The sequence below is a fragment of the Medicago truncatula genome, chromosome 3, assembly GCF_003473485.1.
Source record: "Medicago truncatula cultivar Jemalong A17 chromosome 3, MtrunA17r5.0-ANR, whole genome shotgun sequence".
Taxonomy (NCBI): Eukaryota; Viridiplantae; Streptophyta; class Magnoliopsida; order Fabales; family Fabaceae; genus Medicago; species Medicago truncatula.
The window spans coordinates 44,143,088-44,164,742 of record NC_053044.1 but is presented as its reverse complement, the minus strand read 5'-3'; the positions used below and the strand labels follow the sequence as shown (position 1 = coordinate 44,164,742).

Genomic DNA, 21,655 nt, shown 5'->3' with positions numbered 1-21,655 from the left:
ATAATAATGTCCTTCACTTTATTCTGCGTGACGGTTGCTTCAAAATCGGATTCCTACTAAAGATAACTTAGTTCGACATCAAGTGATTTATGTTAATGACCAACCGTGTACAGGAAGGTATGGGAGCACCGAAGATATAGACCATCTGTTTGTCGCGTGTGATTTTTATGGTAACATTTGGGTCCTAATTAGTGGCTGGCTTGGTATTCCTGCCGCCTCTTCACCGATCCTCTTGTCGTATCTGCGTCATTTCTGCGGCTTGGGGGTGGATCAAAATTTACTGTTTTAGCTTTCAAAATGATTTGGTTGGCAACTGTTTTAGCTTTCCGTAACAAAGAAGCAGCTATTCATGATATTCATGATGTTTGTTTTTTCTCTTTTCTTTTAGACTGTTGTAACCAAACAGGTTCATTATGTCTTCCTAAGCACACCTTGTGCTGATCGACTCTTTTGATGGTTTTATAAAGTTTATTTTAGCTTCTTCAAAAAAAAAATTCAAAACAGATTATTATTTAGTTTTTTTATTAAAGATTGGACACTAAGTGAATGAACGATTTATTATAGATTTGTCAATTAAACGCATCATTATTTATAAGAGTTATGCTCAAAATTCTTTTGTGTAAATCTCAAAAAGGTCACAAAAAAGAGAAATACGTGAAAATGATAAATTAATTGTGAATTTACTATATAAGTAGATACTATGCATTATGAACATCACTTATATAGTAAATTCGCAATTAGGTTACCATTTTCATCTATTTCTCTTTTTTAACGGCAAAAGCATTGAATTAAAAACAAGAGTTTGAGCACATAGGAAAAAAAATTAAATGAGGGCATAGAAACATAAAACAAACTACATTTATTTGATTTTTGAGACGAAAAGTACATTCATTTTTTTTCGATACAATACAGTCGTTTTATTTCATGACATAACTTAGATACATTTGATTGTCTTTCACATAAATCTAAACCATATGACTCATGCATGCACCAAATTTCCAAGGAACTATAACTTAGTCATACACTTAAAAGTAAACCAGCAGCAGAAAGTACAAGTAGTATAATACTTTCAGGTGATAAAAACTCATTCATCCAATAACTTGATTCCAGCATTGGCATCAGCATCATGATGCTTCATTGCATTAACAGTGAAACTGATATCATTTGCAATTTTCAGAGCATCAAAATGAATGCCTTGTAATCCATTTTGTGAGAATCCAGCACAATAGATTCCATTTTCTCCTTTCCAGTGATCTGGAAAACGTGCTTTAGGCATTCCATTCTCATTGAACAGCTCTTTGTAATCCTGCATTATATTTGCATGTCAAATAATGAATTATTAATTCAAATCTACATTTTGGTGCAATTAATTACACATTATATTATATAAGATTATATTATATTGCACCTTAAGCCACTTCTGAACGCTGCTTCTGTATCCAGTCGCAAAGACTATGACGTCAAATTGACCACTTTTTCCATCAGCAAACTCAATGATCTTACCCTTTTTTATGCTTGAAATAGCCGGGTACACCTGAATACATAATATTTCTTTAGTAAAATCAATGGATCTGAATTTTCTGTGATAAAAGAATCACACATTTAAACGCAGTAAAATCTCAAACAAGTGTATTTGTATTTTGTTGGTAAACCCTAAACCCGTACACAAAAAAGATCATCTTACAAAACAATGGACTCAACTTCAAAACCAACAACAATAAAATAAAACGACTTAAACAACACAATAACAAAATAAACAATTTTTACCATTAACTTAGATAAAACATTCCAGATATAATACAATATTAAAATGTATTATCTAAATCTTAATTGTATATACCTTAACTTTGCCTTTTTTGATCTGTTTGACGCAGCCAACATCAATGGTAGGCGTACGGCCACCCTTCTTTTTCATGGCAAAGGGTCCATCCTTTGGTCTGACCAAACCGTACTTAGACATATCTCCGTACACCATTTTGCTCATAAACACCATGAGCTTGTCGATCTTTTCAATACTTATGTATTTCAGCAAAGACATTCCAATGTACACCATTTCTTTTGTAAGATAATGTACCTAAATGAACCACATACAGATTTCTTAGAAGACAAACATACAAAAACATATGATTTGGTATATTTGAATGTAACCAAGAAATTGAATTTATTTATTCACACCATTATTAAAAATTGATTTAAAAAAAATATATATATGTGTTTGAGTGAATACAGAGAATCTCTTATCACTATTGTTAAAAAAATAAATTAAATTATTGATAAAAATTAGTGACAAAAACAATAAAATTTATTTCTGATTCCGTCTTTAGACGTTAGAGATGACAAAATTAAAGACTAATTTCATAATTTTTATCTCGAATTTTTTATGGTTTTCGAAGAGAGAGAGAAGGCTTACAGGACTTCTTATAACCATGGAGGTATTTGCACCCCAAGTAGAGACATCATAAGCGATCTCCATGCCAGAATTTCCACTACCAACAACCAAGACATTTTTATCATACCAAGGCCTTCCATTCAGATATTTGCTGCAATGAAGGTATTCCCCTTCAAAGCTTTCAAGCCCATTTATCATGGGAATGTAAGGATCACAGTTTTCTCCAGTTGCAACAACTAGATAATCAGCAACATAAATTTCATCAAGATTCAATGTAGTATCATGCACACAAACCCTCCATTTCCCATGAGTGGCATCAAAAGAAGCATCATTGACATACCGGTTGTACCGGATGCAGATCTTCATATGTGTCACATAATCGTCCAAATAACGAAGGAAATCAACCCTAGGGACAAAGGTTGGGAAATCAGATGAGAAAGACATGTGAGGTAGGTTACAAAAATCTTTGCCCAAGTGAAGTTTCAAACGGTCATAGGCTCTTTTCCTCCAAAGAGATGCATGACAATCATCTTTCTCTAAGATAATGTTTGAGATTGAATGTTTGTTAAGACATGCTGAGGTTGCTAAGCCACCAGGCCCAGCACCTACAATCACAACAGGAATTTCAACTTCCATGGTTTTGTTTTTCTTATTGATGTTATTTTATGTGATTTTTTTTTCTAGGGAAGATGTTTTATGTTTTATGTGGTTTGCACCTGAATTTATAGCCACCTACGTATGCTTTAGTTAGTTGCATACAGGAGAGTGTGAACCTTATTTTAGTATTTTTCTTTGGTCAACAACTAATTAAATACAATGAATTTGGCCAAAATAATAATAGTAATTTTTTTTGTTTTTCTTTTTACAGATTATTCTGTTTTTTTGTTGAAAAAATAATAATTTCTCTATTGTCAAGCATTAATGCAACGAGAAAAACCATATATATTATGATAATTTAACCAAAATTTGTTCTAATATTAATTTGGTTAAAAATTAAACCTAATAATGAAGTCATTCTTCTGTAAAAACCCATAATTTTATATGATTTTAACCAAAATTTGTTCTAATATCATTTTTGAGAGGCTCGTATTAGACAAACCCCTAATTTTATATAACTTTTTGTAACAGTCGTCTTTTTTTTTTTGTTTTACATCGTCACCATTTAATTGTAATTTTTTCCTTCTTACAACTAATTAGGTAAAGTTTTTCTTTTTGAAAAGTACAATTTTTATATTTGGAACAATGTATTAAATTAACTTTTTTAGCATTTAGTTTGTTTGGAATGTTCTGTAAATTAATTACTATAATTTAAAAATATATATATATTAATTAGAATATATCTTTTCAAAGGATACAAAATAAATATTTTGATACTTTTTAATTTATTAATTAAAATGATATAAATGATCATTTTACAAGGGTAAGAATTTGAACTTTGCAATGGTAAACTCATACGTCTAGCACCTCAATAGTAAAAATATACATTTCTACGCATTTTTCAAGTTTTTGTTTAAATAAAAATCTAAATATTTTAAGGAAAAAAAATCTCATTAGCACGGGTTCAAAATGAACAAAGTACATACCTGATGTTAGATCGTTCAAATCAAACATTAAAAAAAACTATATTTTTTTTAAATCATATATTTTCTTACATTTTTTTTAATCAAAGATATTTTTATGACATGTTTTGGAGAGATAACTCTTTGATTAATATGTTCAATGTCTCAGAAACTGATACGTACGGGAAAATGCACCAAGGGTTAGAAGTTTTAAGGAAATAGTTAAAAGTGAAAATATTTTATTAACAATTAACATGTTATATCAATTATTTCTTTTCCTCTAAAAAAATCATTTTTTTTCTAAACAATGTTATATCAATTCATTGAATAGAGGCCTTAATTATTTTTACATTTTCTGTAAGACAATGTACATACCCTGCTTAAAACAATATGTACATACCCAAAAGAAACAAATATTTTTAATTTCAAAGGTATATTTTATCAATTCTTTCATTTTTTTAAAGAATTTTATATCAATTCATTGAATAGAGGTCTTAATTATTTTTACATTTTCTGTAAGGCAATGTACATACCCAAAAAACAAAAAAGAAAATTAACTCCAAAGGTATATTTTATTAATAAACATAATTAAGTACAAAAGGATACACGCCCCAAAGAGAATAAAATACAAAAAGTATTAAATCCGCCCAAAAAAGAACATATTTAAAATACAAACATATATATGCATGCAATAAGTCCATAACCATACGTACGGACAATCTCTGTCAAATCGTCAAAAAAATTGGTTGATATCATGAAGTTTTAGTCAAATGTTTTTTTTAGGTAAAATTAAATCAAATTTTAAATTTAATTAAAAAATTAAATATGAATATGACATGAAATGATTTGAACACAGATACATATTAATATTAAATAAAACTTCAAGATACTGAAGTGTTTGCGGAAAAAAAAAAATTAGTCTCAAACCTGACACAACAACTAGGGGTGGGAATAGGCCGGTCCGAATCGGATTTTGCTTAAATAGGATAGGTCTAATTGAAAAAATTAAAACCTAAGTCTGACATGTTAGTCTGCCAAAAACTTTATTTGATTAGTTGGATGGAGGAGGGGGGTATTCCGGAAAAAAAAAAAAAAAAGAAATTTACGAGGGTGCAAATCAAACCGAAAATTTTATAGGGACGAAATCTGAAAAATGACATATATTACTGGAGTGAAAAACACTATTAACCCAAAATAATATTACGAGTGTTATATTGAAAATTAAAATGATTCTGTTAGATTAGAAATTTTTTTTTTGCAAATAAGTTGGGTAATTTGATATGGATGGAGTAACTTATATTGATAGAATACACTGATACAATACAAATTCAAAACCGCTCAAAAATAAAATGGATGAATCTGCGAACAAACTTACATCATCCATGTTAAGAGCATAAAATGACAAAGTACATATCCATACAAATATAACTATATTCAAGTCTCTGAAATACTCATGTCTCAGGATCTGCAACATTGACGACGCCAAAGTCATTGATAGAATATGCACTTGCTCAACCTGAATCAAATAAACACTGCACTAAAACGGAAAATCAAAATCACATTGCACAAAGACGTGAAGTCAAAACAAATAGAATCGTGCAAAGACGATGAAATCACATAAACAAAGAAAATAAGATTGGAAATATGTGCAAATCACTTATTCAACTAAAAAAAAAGATGAAAAACAATTCGATAGGGTGGTTTTGGATCAAAATTGATCATAAATCATCCCTCTTGGATAGATCAAGGAGAAGAAAGGTGGTGACGGCTAGGGTTTGAGAAGGAGAAAAGAGATAACTCCTTTTAATTGGATGGAGTAGCTCATAGTTTTTACATAATTCACTGTATTTCTTAATGAGTAATGTCAACTACACTCACTTTTCAACACTCTCTAGCACTTACTCTTTTATATGATGAAATTAATGTATGATCCATCACTTTATGTGGGTTCAATTTTTAAAGTTTTGATCCACAGTAATTTAAACCATTAAAAATTTGAATATTAGAGAATGTATTCAAAAGAGAGTGTTGCTAGTTAATACTATTCATTTCTTAATTTAGGTAAAATTAATTACTAGTAACCAACCCTTGTCAATTTTTTTTTAAAGAGCCAAACCTTATCAAATGTTAAAAAGCTTTTTAATACTACTATCTTTCTAATTCAGTTAACAAATCCTACTATATTATACATTCTTATTATCAACTGAGTTAAACTTACGAGAACATAAAAACTCACATTTGAAGTCATTAAAAAGTGTCCATAGACATGCCTTAATATTTTTTATTTTTAAATCGATGAAATATCCGATTATACTGCTTATAAATCAATTTACTTTGCGAATTTTTGTCATAGATTTTGGGTAAATATTGTTTAGGGGGAGCTTACATCAATAAACTATGCATGCAAAACTATTACACCGTTAAGGGAGAGCTTCCCACCTAGCGATTACTTGAGTCACACTTTACATGTCTTTCTCATTCCGATTCTCTGAAATCGAGACACGTACATTATTAATTAGTTTGACCTTAGATAAGGTCATTAAACAAGTGAGACATATTTAATGTTTTTAAATTATATACTCTGACATCATCGGATGTTCTTATTTTCCTCCAATGATTTAGTTTTAATTCCCTTTTTCTATCATTACTTTTGACTAGGGATGACGAACTTAATTTGCATGATAAAGGTTGAAGGATTGAGGGAATAAATATTAGGAAAATGCAGATATGATCAATAGTGAGGGAATGCAACATGATGCACGCATGTTTCTTGCTTAAGAAAACAGCATATAATATAACATTTTAACTATCTCTTAGGGTTGTGAATTCAGTTTCAATTCACATTAATAAACAAAGTAATTTTAACGTAATAATTACATCACTTTCTAGATAATTTTCTAAGAGCACTTGTTAATATTTTCTTAAAACTTTAAGGGTCCGTTTGATGGTCAGGATAGAAAGACAGGATATGATACATTAATCATATCCTGCTTAAATCTCATGTTTGATGCTCCAAAAGTATATGATAAAATAAACCATTTTTCTGTCATATCCTGACTTTCCTTTGTAATTTTTATCCTGAGTATAAGCTGTGTTAGAAATTATCCTGATAGGATTATAAGATCATTCCTTATTTATCATCTTGATATTATGACATTTTAAAAATATTGTCATTTTAAATTAATGATAGCATGTATTTTCTATTATAATTAATAACATGTCATATTTACAATATTTAATTAATTATGAGAGCAATTTTTTCATTTAATTATAATGATATCATGTTTGTTATCATGTGTGCATCAAACACATGATAGGATTAATGTTTATCATGTCCTTATCATATCCTATCTCTATCCAGCTTTATATCATATCTTGCCTTTATCATATCCTGACCATCAAACGGATCCTAAATGTTTAGAGCAAATATTAGTGACACGCAATAATCAAAACGGTATCAACTGATTTGAGCTAAGTGATTAAAAGAGCTAATGAGTTAGAGTCTTGGCAAGAAGAAAATTAACATAACAATTAACATATTAACATTTGTGATTCAAAAAATATCAAAACAATCTCGAGCAATAACAATAGATCTAAATCTAATCTAACAATCAAGTGTAAAATAAAATCACATGCATATTAAGAACAAAAATAAAGAGGGTAGAGACTGGAGAAACAATACACCACTAATTTGGTTACTTGATTTGTTCCAACAATGACCTACACATAGGGAGTAAACATCTCTCCAATCCACTATCAAATAGTCATTATAAAAATTTATAAGAAATTAGCTTCAACAATCTCTCTAGGAGCAAACCATTTCTGCGCTTTTTTTCACTATCATTCCTTGATCAAGTGAGTTACAAAAATGACCAAGAAATTTTTCCAAAGAGTCTCATGACCTTCTGGTTCTCCATAATTCACATTTTTCTAACCCTTTGAATGTCATCCAAAGACCCTTAACTCCTAGTCTCTAAGGTTCAAAAAAAAAATCCTCCTTTACACAAAAAGAACTAGTCTTGACCATTAAAAGTTTAAAACACTCCAAAATCTATAAATATATATATATATATATATATATATATATATATATATATATATATATATATATATATATATCTTTGTACTACAGTATGCGCCGAGCACATGACTAAGGTTAATGCAGTAAAAATTGCCTCGGTTCATGCACGGTGCACCAAACCCCTATGCCCCGCGCTAGGCGCTAGCCACTTAACTGGAACAAACAAAAATTGCAAAACCATGCACCTAGCGCATGAGACAGAATATCACATAAATTTTTCAACTTCCACATGAGATTTCAAGGCATAGTTCAACACCTATAAAAAAAATACAAGAATACGTGGATTAAATAGCCATATCCAAATCGTAGAATTTAATATAATAAAATCGCAATTGGAATCACAGTTATTATTATAACTAATCCCAAATTCAATTTTAATACATATCACTTTCATGCAGATTTGCAAAATCACGATGCTTATGAAAGAAACATCACACAAGCACCTCCTTTTCTTGAAAAAACAACACAGTGAGATTTTAAGTGTCCCAAAATTTTGAAAGTCATAATACCTTGACCAATAGCAGTAGCAATGGCAATGACGTCAGTGGCAATGGATTAGTATGTTATGACGAGGGCGAAGGCAAGACAATGATGAGAGGGGAGGTCATATAGGTCGGAACAGAGGAGGAATAGGGAAATTTAAGAAAGATGGTTACTTTGATTTTTTATTAAATAAATACTTGTTTTTTAATTTTAAATCTAAACCTTAGGTAGAGTGCTTCTCCAAATGGTCAATATTCAGCTAGTTATGAATATAGGTGGTTAGATCAGAATCTAACTCAACAAGTAGAGCTAATTAATTGTTGGAGTTGGACCTGGAGGCTTCAAGTTTCTGAAAATCTATGGCATTTTTGTTGGATGAAGATGCATGATAGCCTCCCTACCAATGCCTTTGGTGGTTCACGACATCTTACCTCTGCTGCATCTTGTCAAAGATGTGGTGCATTTGTTGAAAGTGATATACATACTTTTCGTGAATGTCCTATGGCAAAGAAAATTTGGAGGCACCTTAGTCCTACTTATCCTAACGACTTCTACGTGCAAGATTGTCAGCTTTGGTTCAAACGTCATGCTGTTAGAGAGACAAGTACTAGGTTCATAGTAGCATGCTATGAAATTTGGAGGAATAGAAATGAAGAGATTTTTCAAAATGTTAGGAAAGCTACTTGGGAGTCAGTAAATTACATAATATCCTACCATTCTTCCATGGTTCATGCTCTTGGCCTAACAAATAAACGCCATGTGACCCGCCAGGTGCGTTGGAATCCTCCACCGAAAAACTTTATTAAAATCAATGTGGACGGATCTTCTTTTGGTAATCCTGATAATGCAGGTTTTGGAGGTCTTTTGAGAAACAATAAAGGGAATTGGATTCATGGTTTTTCTAGATCTTGTGGAAGAGCTAATAATTTGTTTGCTGAACTTTCAGCTATTTGGAAGGGTCTTCAGTTGGCGTGGGATCTTGGTTATAGGTCTATCATCATGGAATCTGACTCTCAGGTAGCTTTGGATCTTATTGTTGATACTAAACAAAAGGATTTTCATCCTCATGCAACTTTGCTTTCTCTCATTATGAAGCTTTCTTCTCTTCCATGGGTGGTCTCATTTAGTCATACTTTGAGAGAAGGGAACGAATGTGCTGACTGGTTGGCTAAATTTGGTGCAACTAATACTGACTCCTTGAAGATGTGGACTTCTACTCCTCCTCAATTGGATATCATCATGCTTGCGAATACCTCTGGGGTATTTAGGCAGCGGATTGGGTAGTTTGATTTTCTTGTCTTTTAATTTCCTCTTCATCAAAAAAAAATCTAAACCTTAGGATAATTTTTTGCTACATGTCTCACGTCCATGATCTAAATAGACTAGATGGAGCACACCTGAACTCACACGTGTACCCATACAACCAACTAACACTGAGACCCACCAAAACCAATACAAGATATGGTCAAAAGTGGGTCTTGATTTGGTGCCTACGGTTTCATCTATTATGGTGATTTCGGGCCTGAACCCACCGGTGCTCTGCCCCAAGTTAATTTTCCAATCTCAGATCCATTTGATAGTAGTATGTCTATAAATAAATCTGTTGCTGAAAAAAATGTTTCATTCAATTTTTCTCGCAACATTTCTTACTTTCCTACTATGAAGCACGGACACAACACGGACGTAGATAATAATATGAGAAAATGACATAATTCAATCTAACCATATGTGTCGGTGTCGGTGTCTTGTATGTGTTTCATTGCTTTCCTATGACACAATGTGTGTGTGTGTGTGTGTGTGTGTGTGTGTGTGATTAAAGTGTATTCCATCATATATTTAAAATCAATGTTTAGAAGTTAAGACTTAAAGGCAGACTAAATTTAAAAACATGCAAAAGAGTAACAGACAAAGCATCTAAAACAATAGCAAAAAGATACTCACATTTTATTATTTGAGTGATAGTAGGTTAAAACGAGAGAGATTGTAACTTACCAGTTGAGTTGCATGAATGGGTGAGGAAGGTATGAGTACCATAAAATGTTTTGATTTCTTCTCCAGCGACGACGGCTGTTCACATTTAACCTCGCGAGGCATTTCCGGCGTCATGGCTGCTCACATTTAACCTGGCGAGGCTGCATTTCCGCTCCGGCGACGAAAGTGTAAGAAATGGAACAAGGAAAACAAAATGAGAAAAACCAGGTTGTGCTCGTATATGGGTTGGAGCAACCCGACCCTAGATTGACCCACAAAACTCGGGAAGGTAGCCTTTTTTTCCTTCCATTTCAACCCTTTTTGTATTGTGTTGTTGTTTGCATCGGAAGAAAAAAAATCATGAAAATATTATTAGATACGAGAACGGGAATAGAACATATAAGATGTAGTTGACAAATAGACATCGAATGGTTCTATGGTGTAGTGGTTAGCACTCTGGACTTTGAATCCAGCGACCTGGGTTCGACTCCCGGTAGGACCTCTTTTTTAGTAGTCTTTTTGTTTGATGTAGGATTATTTAACAATTACACACTTAGATACCCAGTTCATAACAAAAAAATATATCAAAAGCCATTTATTTTAGTCAATTATCGTGTAAGGAATTATATGAAACAATCTCTTGAGTCTTCGTCATATTTTAAGTATCAACACAATAAAAAGAATTCCAATATAGAGCATAGCAATTCGTCTCCATCCCTTTATATCTTAAACAAGTGGAATCATATTAAAAGAAGAATTTTCAGACACCTATAAAATTATGTATAAAAAAGGAAAATCATACTCCAAAAATGAATGAAGATTATGATTGTGGATAGAATCAACAAATGCCTAAGTTTCCTATTTTTGTAGGAAGATCCAGAAGACGTGTAAATTGAAGGATTGAAAAGAGAAATTACTATCACTTGCTTGTAGAGGAGTTCTCATTAAACTACATTCATGAGCAGAGCAATTATCTCATTGCAAAGTACATTCGTGACAAAACTAAAATCCTGATTAGCAAGTTCTGGTGAGGAGCAAAAATGGAGGACAAAATTCATTGGGTGGGTTGCAACAAGCTTTGCAAAACAAGGCTGAAGATTGACCAAGCAACCGAATTTCTTAGCTAGTTCGAACATACAAAGCATTCTGTTCACTATGTTAGGAAGCTTGACCAGTCAAATTAACAATTCAATAAATTATTTGTACTTAAGTGTCCTACTCTAGGTTACCCCATGTGAGAGTTAACCATGATTTATTATTGTACTAAGTACTAACTACTACTATTCAGTTAGCATGCCGTTTTTTTGTAAAATGTGAAGAACGAAAATTTAACCAAGTGAATGGCCTCAAATAGTTAGGGTTCTGGTTAACAAATGCCCTTAGGACACTCATTAACGATTCTAAAATAGAAATAATTCGTAAATTTTATGTAGAGAATTACTTTTTCAAGTTTTAATATGTCGAATGTATCAATTTTAAGACAAAATTTCTTCTTTAGGCTTCTTAATGAGTGGTTAACTATTTGAGGCCAAGTGATTGAACCGTTTAAATACCCGAATTTGAATCTCAATTAAACAACTCTTGACCAAAAATATTATAGAAACTAAAAAGGTAGTGATTTTATAGGAATTAAAAACCTGTTTAACCATTGTTCAACCCACATTCTAAAGCCAACCCCATCATGGCAGACAAATACATAATATGCATATTCTTCTAAAAACCAAACAACGTTTAGAAGAAGTCCAAGTCCATGTCTTCCAATAAATTTATACGGCTAAACAGGAACAAGCTAGTTTTTTGCATTCAAAATATCTTAAAAGTCCAAAGTTGAGGTATTAATTAAAACAGAGAGTATGAGCACAACAACAAATGGCTGTTCATCTGTAGCTCAAGTCTCCAACACAAAGTCACATACATATCTACACCAAAGGGAAGGGGAGGGGAAGGTAACAGCATCACTTCTCCGAGCCCTTCAAAGGGCACTTCCTCGAAGTCATGTGGTTTATTAATGAGCAGGATGGGGGAAAGCGTTCATTGCACGGTGTGCATGACCAGCACACGCACAATGGACTTCGGTCAAATTGAGACAGCCACTCATGATGAGTGAATGCCTCCCTGAGCATGTGTGGAGAGCAGGAGATGAGTCACAAACCGCCTGAACAGCTGAAGGAGTGAGTGAAGTGCACTGGCTGATGTTCAATGTCCTTAGTCCATCTTCATCATTTCCTCCTTTCACAGATCCCCACATCCTGTTCTTCACTTTGCTTTGTGCCAATGAATACATTGCATTGTCTGTTATGTTCTTGCAGAAGTACAGTCCAAGGGACCTCAGGTGAGGGCATCCGTTTGCCAAAGCAATCACACTATCATCTACAATCAAAGCCGAAATTACCCTCGTTACTAACACATTACAATAAATACATGCAATACAAGTAGAAAAATAAGGGTCAGTATCAGTGTCGTGTCCGTGGGAGCACAACATATTTTACAAATTTTGATGACAAATGAAATATTGAAGTAAAATACCTGTTATATAGACACAGCCACACAAATCAACTGTCCTTAGATCAGGACAACCATATGCTAGACTCATCACTCCAACATCACCAACTTTGTCACACCATCCAAGGTTCAAAGACTGCAACTGATTGCAGTAGTGTCCAATAGCCTGTTATTCATTCAGTAATGTCTCATGGGGGTTACAATTCAAATCCATCTTAGTTTTAATATGATTGTGAATGCAGATAAGAATATACCATATAATATAATACCTGAAGTGCAGTATCAGAAGCTGCTCTAACACATCCACAGAGATTTAGAACTTTCAGTTTTCTACAGAAACCAGCAAGGTAGGCCAGAGCATTGTCACTAAATGCTGAACATCCACTGATATTTAGTTTTGTAAGATCGCGGCAACCATGAGCGATAGCGTACAGTGAGCGATCAGTGAGCTTGAAACTTTTGCTGAGGTCAAGAATCTGCAGGTCATGACAGAAATTTGCAATAGTGCCAACAACATTGTCGTCCAGTTGTGGCTTATCTTGACGAAGGATTAGAGTTTGCAGTTTTGCAAACTTGGGAACAAGAGATAGGACCAAGTTGTTCATGTTCTTGTTACACCTGAAAGAGGAATTACATAATCTTGTTAATACCACAGTCAATGCACTTTCACGATAAAGTATTATTTGAAACCACTTTTATGAACATTCCTGAGAAGAGTGCAAAAGATGGGGGAAAATCAACGGATTTTAAGAAATTGAATTCAACATTGGAACCAGTGTGCTATGATCTCCAAGAAACATTATAACGTCAACAAACTTAAGCTTTTCAAGTTAGAAGACTTGCAGATTTATTCCAGGAATGCAGGGGAAACCAACTTCAGAAATTATAAGAGGAGCTTACAGAAGCAATTGTGTGTCTGTGTGTGTGAGAGAGAAAGTAAAGTAAACAAAAGCTACAGGGCTTAGACAGCTTATTAATTATAAACAAACAATGCTTTCCACAGCAAAAAAACAACAGGACATTCATAAACTTGACTTAGCCCTGTTTGATTATACAGTTTAATGCTTATGACTTAGCCCTGTTTGGATGAACAGCTTAAGCATTTGTGCATATGTATAAGCTACTTTTAAAACAACAGATAAAATAAGTCAAATAGTTTTCAAATAAATAAATAATAAACTGTTTACAAGCCAATCCAATCCAAACAGATCCGTGTCAGCTAAAGTACACTACATACATTTTCTGATGAATTAGAAAATACCACCAGATTTTGAAAACATCAAAATATGTGAGTTTTATTGACATGGTTATCAAACTTAGATATTGTTTAATCCCTTTCAAAAGTAAGCAATTCATCTCAATGAAAAGAAAAAAGTTATATGAAACAAATATTTCAACTCCAAAAGAATTGATGAATAATATTAAAAACATGGCACCAGGATCAGGAATTGAAGAACCAAATTCAATTTAAACAAAAAAACAATAGCATAAACCAAGAAAAATACATCAATTTGAGAAAAATAGTTCCACACACATATGAATGTAAACAAGTTAAGAGAGAAATCAATATATACCAAGAGAGTGATAAACGAGCAAGGCCAAAGTAAATAGAATCTCTCCAACCACGACAAACACCAGAAACTCGAATCACAGTCTGATCATCCACAAGAGACAGAATCTGCATCAAAAGCTCAACAGGAATATCCTTCCATTCAGTGATCACACCAACCTTCATGTTCCCTCCTTTCTCACCACCAGCAACCATCATAAGATTCTCAAAAAACAAATTCAAATCCTCAGTCTTTAAATTATCCTTCCCAACCATTTCAGTTTCCCCTCACCAAAAATCATCAACTTTCCTAGCTGTCACAAAAGGATAAGATAACTACTAATTAGCCATAGCAAAATTCCAAAACTTTTGCTTTCAGAAATTACCAAAACTTAAATCAATTAATAAATAAATAATAATCACCACAAATCAAAGAATACTGATGTGACTGAGCAATTTGCAGAAAGCAACATGAGGATAATTACAATTATAATTGGAAAACATAAAATAAAGGGTCTATTTTTTTTAAGGACTATTCACACATTACAAAAATACCCATCACAAGTTTCTCAATTACATCACATCTTTACAAGATTAAGACTTTCAAAAAAGTTTTAAACACAGCACAAGTGGTACATCAGAAAGATCAAACACAGTTCAACATATTATGAAAATTGTGATAAAAAGCATTTTTATTTTTTTTTATCAAACTAAGCATGCACTTACACAAAATAGGAATCACAAAACCAAAATATTAAGAGGGCAATTGAGAATCATCAAGAAATGAAACTGGGCAAGATAAAAATCAAACCTTTATTAAATTTTTTCTGGTTAATTAATTAATCAGATACATGCATGATGATGAAACCATGAAAGAGTAAAACAAAAAATGATAGTTAAGGAAGCGACAATTACCAGTTTAGAAGATAAAGCCAAATTTTTGGCCTCTAATTTAGGTTCTTTGTAATAATTTTTAGGGTGTTTGGAATACAGAGAAGCGTGCTTCTCTGAAATTGGTGTAGTGAGGGGAAAGAAGACTATATAGCGTGAAGAGAAACGAGAAAGAGGGGAAGAAACGTAAGCCTGCCACGTGGATTGGTGATCAATTGAGAATGGACAGGTTAAGTGGGTCCCAAGTAAAGTATTCTACTTTGATGAGAATGGAGGTCAGTGGCCTAAAGAGAAGGAAAAGAAAACCAAAATTAGGGAAATAAAGCAAACCCATTTTTTTATTTTTTATTTTTTCAAGTTATCCAGTGGTTAGAATTTTTCTTATAAGATGAATAAGTGAGATTTCTGGGATTCGAACCTCGGCCCCTGCATATAATAATGCATTGTTCCGAGACTTTTTTTTTTGTTTCTTTCTAATAGGCGGAACTGAAAATACTTTAAAGAGAAATGATATTTGAATAATTAACATGTATAATTTTTGGAGCAATAGTAGAAAAATACACATAAAATAAGTATTAGTTTAATTATAAATGAGAGAAAAAATATTATTAAATTGATGATCGTATAAAAATATGGTTTAAAAAACTTTTATACCAGATTCTTAAGTTAGCTTTAATGGAAGTGATTAGAGTTTCATAATTAAGAAAATGTTTCAGGGTTTTATATGATTTAGTTTGCGTTAAAAATGTTGAATATGAGTTTTTTTTTTTTTGAGAGAGAATTAAATATGAATTTTATGTATTAAGTTTAATATAACAACATGCCAAAAAACTTGATTTGTTAATACGTAACGTGAAATTGTTTTAGTCAAATTGCATTTTTTTTATATAAAGTTACTTAGTCTTTTAAAAACGTATTTGCCTTTATCTACTAAAAAAACTTAAATTTGATATAAGTATATTCCTATGACCGTCCGGACCTATTTATTCCACCATTACTCTTTATGTATTTTAAAATTTAAAAAAATAATAATAATAATAATAATAATAATAACAATGGCTGAATGGGGGGTGGGAGGAAGGAGAGTGAGTTAGAAAAAATTGAAAAAAGGTTGAGAGTGGTGTGTAGAAGTTTCTAGTTGTTCAAAACCGAAACCGCTTAATAAAGAAGAAGAAAAAATGTAAAATGTTGGGATTCCTGAGCAAAAATAAGTGGTTGCTTGCTGTAAAGCAATTGCTTTTATTTTGGATTTTGTGCCTTTAATGGTTATCTTGTTACTTATTGTTATCCCAAAATATCAAATCAAAAATTATTGAGAATTCAACCAAACACTGCTATTTTGATTACGAGCATTGCATGTATGGGCTCTAATCAACCACTTCTTTAACCGAATATGGAATTAAAATGGAGGTATTTGGACAAACGTCAAATCAGAGAGAATTATCATGGAGATCACCTCTCATTAGAGTAGCTCTATGAGTTAATTGTCTCATATGGCATGTGATATGTAAAAAGAAGAGTGCTGTGTTAGTAGCAAGTGTCCGATAGGGATAATTAATACTAACTCCGGTCCTATTTATAAGAGAAATTTAGGTTAACAAAAGTGAATGTATTTGGACTGAATTTTTAACTAGATACATCAACTTTTGTTGACCCAAAATTCTCTTATAAATAGGACCGGAGGGAGTATTTTATAAGATAATTTATAATTTAATAAAGAAATTGCTTTTATATAATAATGTAAAGTTAGTGGAACATACTTTTCATTGGAGTTCTCGTTTATGTATTGTCCGATATAAACTTTTATTAAAAAATTATAAATAAAAGAGTCTATATTAATGTACTACCAGGGCCGTCTTAACAAATTCATAGGCCCGATTTTAATTTTATAAGGGATGCAAAAAAAAAAAAAAAAAAAATTGGGCCCCAAAAAAATAAATAAGTTATTTTTAAACAAAAAATATTAAAAATCACACTTTTGTAGGTCTTGAACACATGACCTCACACTCATCAAAAAGTGGCCACGCCACAAAAGTAAGCTGTACAAATTGAATTAATTTGCTTTTAATAGATATATAACCATTATTTTCGTGGCTTACATATAAAAAAAAAAAAAAAAAAAATTGGGCCCCAAAAAATTGGAGGTCCGGTGTCGTCGCCCAGCCTCGACGGGCTATGGGCCGGCCCTGTGTACTACCATTATAAATGCTCTATTGTTTAAGGAATCCACACAAAAATTTGTCTTATAAATACAAGTCAAACACGTAAAAGTCATAATAATATAATTTTCAATGTAAAAGTTGATATTTTTGGATACTTAAACACTCCCATGTTAGAGAATGATATTAGTAGATGAGAAATATTAACGAGTGCCCACAGATACTCTTTAAAGAGTCTTAAATGGTAGCTTTTTATGAAAACTTGTGTATTCAATGTATTGAAAATTGAACTACATTTTTCAAAGAATAATTTCCTAATTTAAAATTATTAGAGAGTGCCCCATAGACACGCGTTAACAAGACCTTTGTAGTTCAAGACCGTTAATTTAATAGGGACTAAACAACTATCTAAAAAATCATTAAAAAATTTAAAATTTTAAACATAATTAAACAAATTTTAATTTAACAGGGACTAAAAACACTAACGGAAAATTTTGTAGAGACTAAAAAACATGATTTATTTTTATAGGGACTAAAAACAAAACTGTAGATATTTATAGGGATCAAAAATATAATTAACCTTTTTTTTTTTTAAGTTTTTTCATCAGGCAAACGATATAGCAGTCAAGATCAAAGACGGTCGCTAACTCAATTTATGACTTTAATTGTTCAACTGGACACTCTTAACCCCACCACTCAATTTATTTCGTGCAAATTGCATGGTGTTAGATCACATCATCCACGAAGATTACATGGTGTGGGATCACATCATTTCATGAAAGGAAGACCTATAAATAAAATTGAAATCACCATTCCCATTGCCTAACCTAGCACAATCATGTTAAAGATCTATTTATATCCAAAACAGAATAAAATTCAATTTAATTGAATATATAGAATCATGAACGTATAGAATTTGGCGATCCATGGTTATGAATATCGTTTTTCAATGATCGTTTTGTGAAGAAATTTTTTTTAAGTGGTGATGTTTATTTTTGTGGGTGTTGAAGGTAGGGTTTGGCCTAGAAGTTGTGTGTAAGGATGTCTTTTATGATATTTATTTTTGGGTGTTTCGCTTATATACAACACTTTTAGTTTGTACTCTCTTAACCACCGGTCTCTGTCCGTCTTGAACAAAGATTTAATTTTAAATAAAATTTGATGTAAAAAAAAAAATTAAGACACATACATGGATAACCAACTTCAGAGTATAAGACAAATTGTTTTAAACAAAAGTATAAAGATAAACAAAATTTGATGAAAAGGATAAATTTATTTTGATATCAGTCCGTAGATGACCAACTTCAAAAAATTGATTATGTCATTACGCAATATTGATTTAATTTATTATTATTTTATATTTTACAAAAAAAGTATCGTGAATATCATCCTTAAAAAAAAGTATCGTGAATACTTGCTCTAGTACTTTCGTAATCAGGGAAGTCTCTTTCCATATATATGATGATGATGAACAAGTAATTACAGGCTATGATGACTATGAAACGTATGTGTTTAGATAGCAGCTCTAAAAATATACAACAACATAGCCATTTAAATATAAATGCTTGTTATTTTATTCTGAAACAAAACTTGCACCACACATTTTATACTCGTTATTAAGCTAGGATATGTATATATGTGATATGTTCATTATCATCATATGCTGGAAAATAATGACGAGATTTATTATTTGTTTGTGCATGCATGCGTGTGCAAACACGAAAGAGAAGAACCATTTTTTGTAGAGTTACTTGACATTGACATTAGTACATCTTACAACTCTTTGCTTTCGTTTCAAAGCAACTGAGCGTTGACAATCAGCAGCTTACATTAATCACATAAATCCACTTGGAAACATTCTCATATATTCATGATTTGCCTTTTTTTGAATAAATATGATCTGTGTCACTCTCAAGTATGTATACCGAACGTGTTATACACCTAAATTCAAGAAAATACATGAATACTAATTAATAATGGTCTATTTTGTTTTGAAATTTTTTTCTATTTTATTTCTTAAATTCTACCATCAAATAAATAAGGTGACAATTAGGCTACCCATGAAAGAATGATGGATAATTTACCCCAACCAATTTAAAAAAAACCATATTAAATTACTGTAAACGGGGGGGGGGGGGGGGGGGGGGGGGCTAAGCTCAATTCCGGCTATCTCTTAACCCCATTTGATTTTTGTTATCTTATAGAGAATTTCTTAAAATAAAAAACAAAATGCTACCCACACTGCCCTCTTTTCACATTTCCACCACTAAATTTATTCAAAAAATTCTCTCTATTTTTTACTTTAAGTTATACTTTGTCTATTCATCACGTCTCACACAAAAGTTGAATTACTCGCTATTTTGTATTAATGAATTTGAAACATTGTGCTTGAATAAAGTCATTGTTGCAAACAAATTAGATGATATGATTATAATATTTTTGAATTTGGAAATGTAGATTTAAAAAGAAGAAGTGAAGGGAGAAAGAAAATACAGGAATCTAATATGTCTATTGTGAGTTTTATCAAAAAAAATATGTCTATTGTGAGTTAGTTTTTTTCTTTGGTGGTATCCGGGGTTTAAACCATAAACATTAATATATAATACATTGCTCTTACCAACTGAGATAAGCTCACAATGACATTGTGATTTAGTTTAATATTACTCGAACATTTTTCAACACTCTATTTGTATACAAAAATAACGCATTCGTATCAATCATAAAACATTTGTGGTGAAAAATGTAAACCCTAAAGATCGTTTTTAAGGTAACAACAACCTTAAGGATTAGTTTTGTCAAAAAAAAAAATTAAGGATTAGTATTCTTTTCTTGAAAAGAAAAAAAAAACATTAACAATGAAACATTTTTCTTATCTCTCTTTCCTTGTCATCTATTCACCCATGATCTGCAAATCTCTAGCCTCCAAGCATTTCAAGTGGGCTAAGTCTTCTCCATTTTTTTTTTTTGGATTTGAACTTCGAACATTGCATATATTATGCATTGTCTATATCGACTGAGCTAAGTTTACGAGAACAGTCTTCTCCATTTTCTAATAGAAGGAAAATGTTCGTTACTATAATTTTAAAGCAAATAAATGATATAAATACACATATTTTTAAAATTAAAAAAAATCTAATGAATACTTATACATTAAAACTATACTTACGGAGATGCTCATTTATTTTAGAAAAATAGAAAGATTTCAACTCTTGAACTAAACATCTATTTTATTGAACAAGGAGTATATTGGAGCCTTCTCTTATCTAGGTGTGAAAATAGAACTTGCTGCTTGCTATGGTTCTACCTCCCCACGTCAAACCTAGGCCATACCACTTTTTTAAATAAAGTCAATGGATTTTTTTAGAAGCCTAAGTGTTAAATAAGGTCGGACGTTTAGAACACCTTAAGAGTGTGTTTGGTTGTGAGGAGAAAGTAAGAAGAGAGAAATAGGTGAGAGAGAGTGTGGGAAGAGAGAAATATGTGAGAAATATAGTAGATTTGATGTATTGTTTGGTATAAGAGAAAGAAGAGAGAAAAAGAAGAGAAAGAAGTGTCTAATTTTTGCAATGACAAAAATATCCCTATACTATATACACATATATGTGTCATTTTTATTTTATTTTAATTTAATTAAGGTCAAATAAATTTACATTCCACCGATAAAAAATTCATGTTCCACTGTATAAAAAAGAAAATAATTTATTCCACCAAAATAAGAATTACGTCAATTAACGATTGTAAAGTAACAATAATAATAATAATAATAACCACCAAAGTGAAATACTATGATGTAATATATCCTTTTTTATCCAAATATATATCCTATAAGATGGGGAAAAAAAGATCTTGCAAACCATCACAGGTTCATTACGCAATGCTGGAATATCAACAAACCATAACATGTAAAAAAAAAAATAAGAACCACAACTTGTAAAAAAAAAAAATACAAGTTCATAAAACAAAGCAAGGGTATTGTTGGAAAAAAGATAAAGTAAGGCATTTCTCTCCTCTTTCTCGGCAATGAAGAGAAGAAACAAAAAGTAGATGGGGCCCACACATTTTGGGTCTCTC

The 21,655-nt window shown here is 31.6% G+C and overlaps 2 protein-coding genes and 1 non-coding gene across 3 annotated transcripts; 1 reads left to right on the top strand and 2 right to left on the bottom strand.

Annotated features, from left to right (window-relative positions):
* Positions 1–877: 877 nt before the first annotated feature.
* On the bottom strand, positions 878–3,050 carry LOC25489747 (probable indole-3-pyruvate monooxygenase YUCCA10). The gene is made up of 4 exons (XM_013605903.2): positions 2,411–3,050; positions 1,841–2,074; positions 1,409–1,534; positions 878–1,306 (listed from the first exon to the last, which is right to left on the bottom strand). The coding sequence occupies exons 1-4, from the start codon at positions 3,023–3,025 to the stop codon at positions 1,085–1,087; spliced, it is 1,197 nt and encodes a 398-aa protein (XP_013461357.2). The 5' UTR covers positions 3,026–3,050; the 3' UTR covers positions 878–1,084.
* Positions 3,051–10,913: 7,863 nt separating this feature from the next.
* TRNAQ-UUG (transfer RNA glutamine (anticodon UUG)) lies at positions 10,914–10,985 on the top strand. The gene has a single exon. It is a non-coding gene; the product is annotated as a tRNA-Gln (tRNA).
* Positions 10,986–12,165: 1,180 nt separating this feature from the next.
* On the bottom strand, positions 12,166–15,601 carry LOC25489745 (F-box protein SKP2A). Its single transcript, XM_013605902.3, has 5 exons — positions 15,450–15,601; positions 14,560–14,848; positions 13,255–13,603; positions 13,010–13,151; positions 12,166–12,853 (listed from the first exon to the last, which is right to left on the bottom strand). The coding sequence occupies exons 2-5, from the start codon at positions 14,808–14,810 to the stop codon at positions 12,489–12,491; spliced, it is 1,107 nt and encodes a 368-aa protein (XP_013461356.1). The 5' UTR covers positions 14,811–14,848; positions 15,450–15,601; the 3' UTR covers positions 12,166–12,488.
* Positions 15,602–21,655: the final 6,054 nt, after the last annotated feature.

Coding starts and splice junctions, on each gene's coding strand:
- LOC25489745 (XM_013605902.3), bottom strand. CDS start 14,810: ATGGTTGGGAAGGATAATTTAAAGACTGAGGATTTGAATTTGTTTTTT. Junction 13,152..13,254: donor CTTCTGATACTGCACTTCAG/GTATTATATTAT, acceptor AATGAATAACAG/GCTATTGGACACTACTGCAA. Junction 12,854..13,009: donor TGGCTGTGTCTATATAACAG/GTATTTTACTTC, acceptor CTTTGATTGTAG/ATGATAGTGTGATTGCTTTG.
- LOC25489747 (XM_013605903.2), bottom strand. CDS start 3,025: ATGGAAGTTGAAATTCCTGTTGTGATTGTAGGTGCTGGGCCTGGTGGC. Junction 2,075..2,410: donor CCATGGTTATAAGAAGTCCT/GTAAGCCTTCTC, acceptor TGGTTCATTTAG/GTACATTATCTTACAAAAGA. Junction 1,307..1,408: donor GCGTTCAGAAGTGGCTTAAG/GTGCAATATAAT, acceptor AATATAATGCAG/GATTACAAAGAGCTGTTCAA.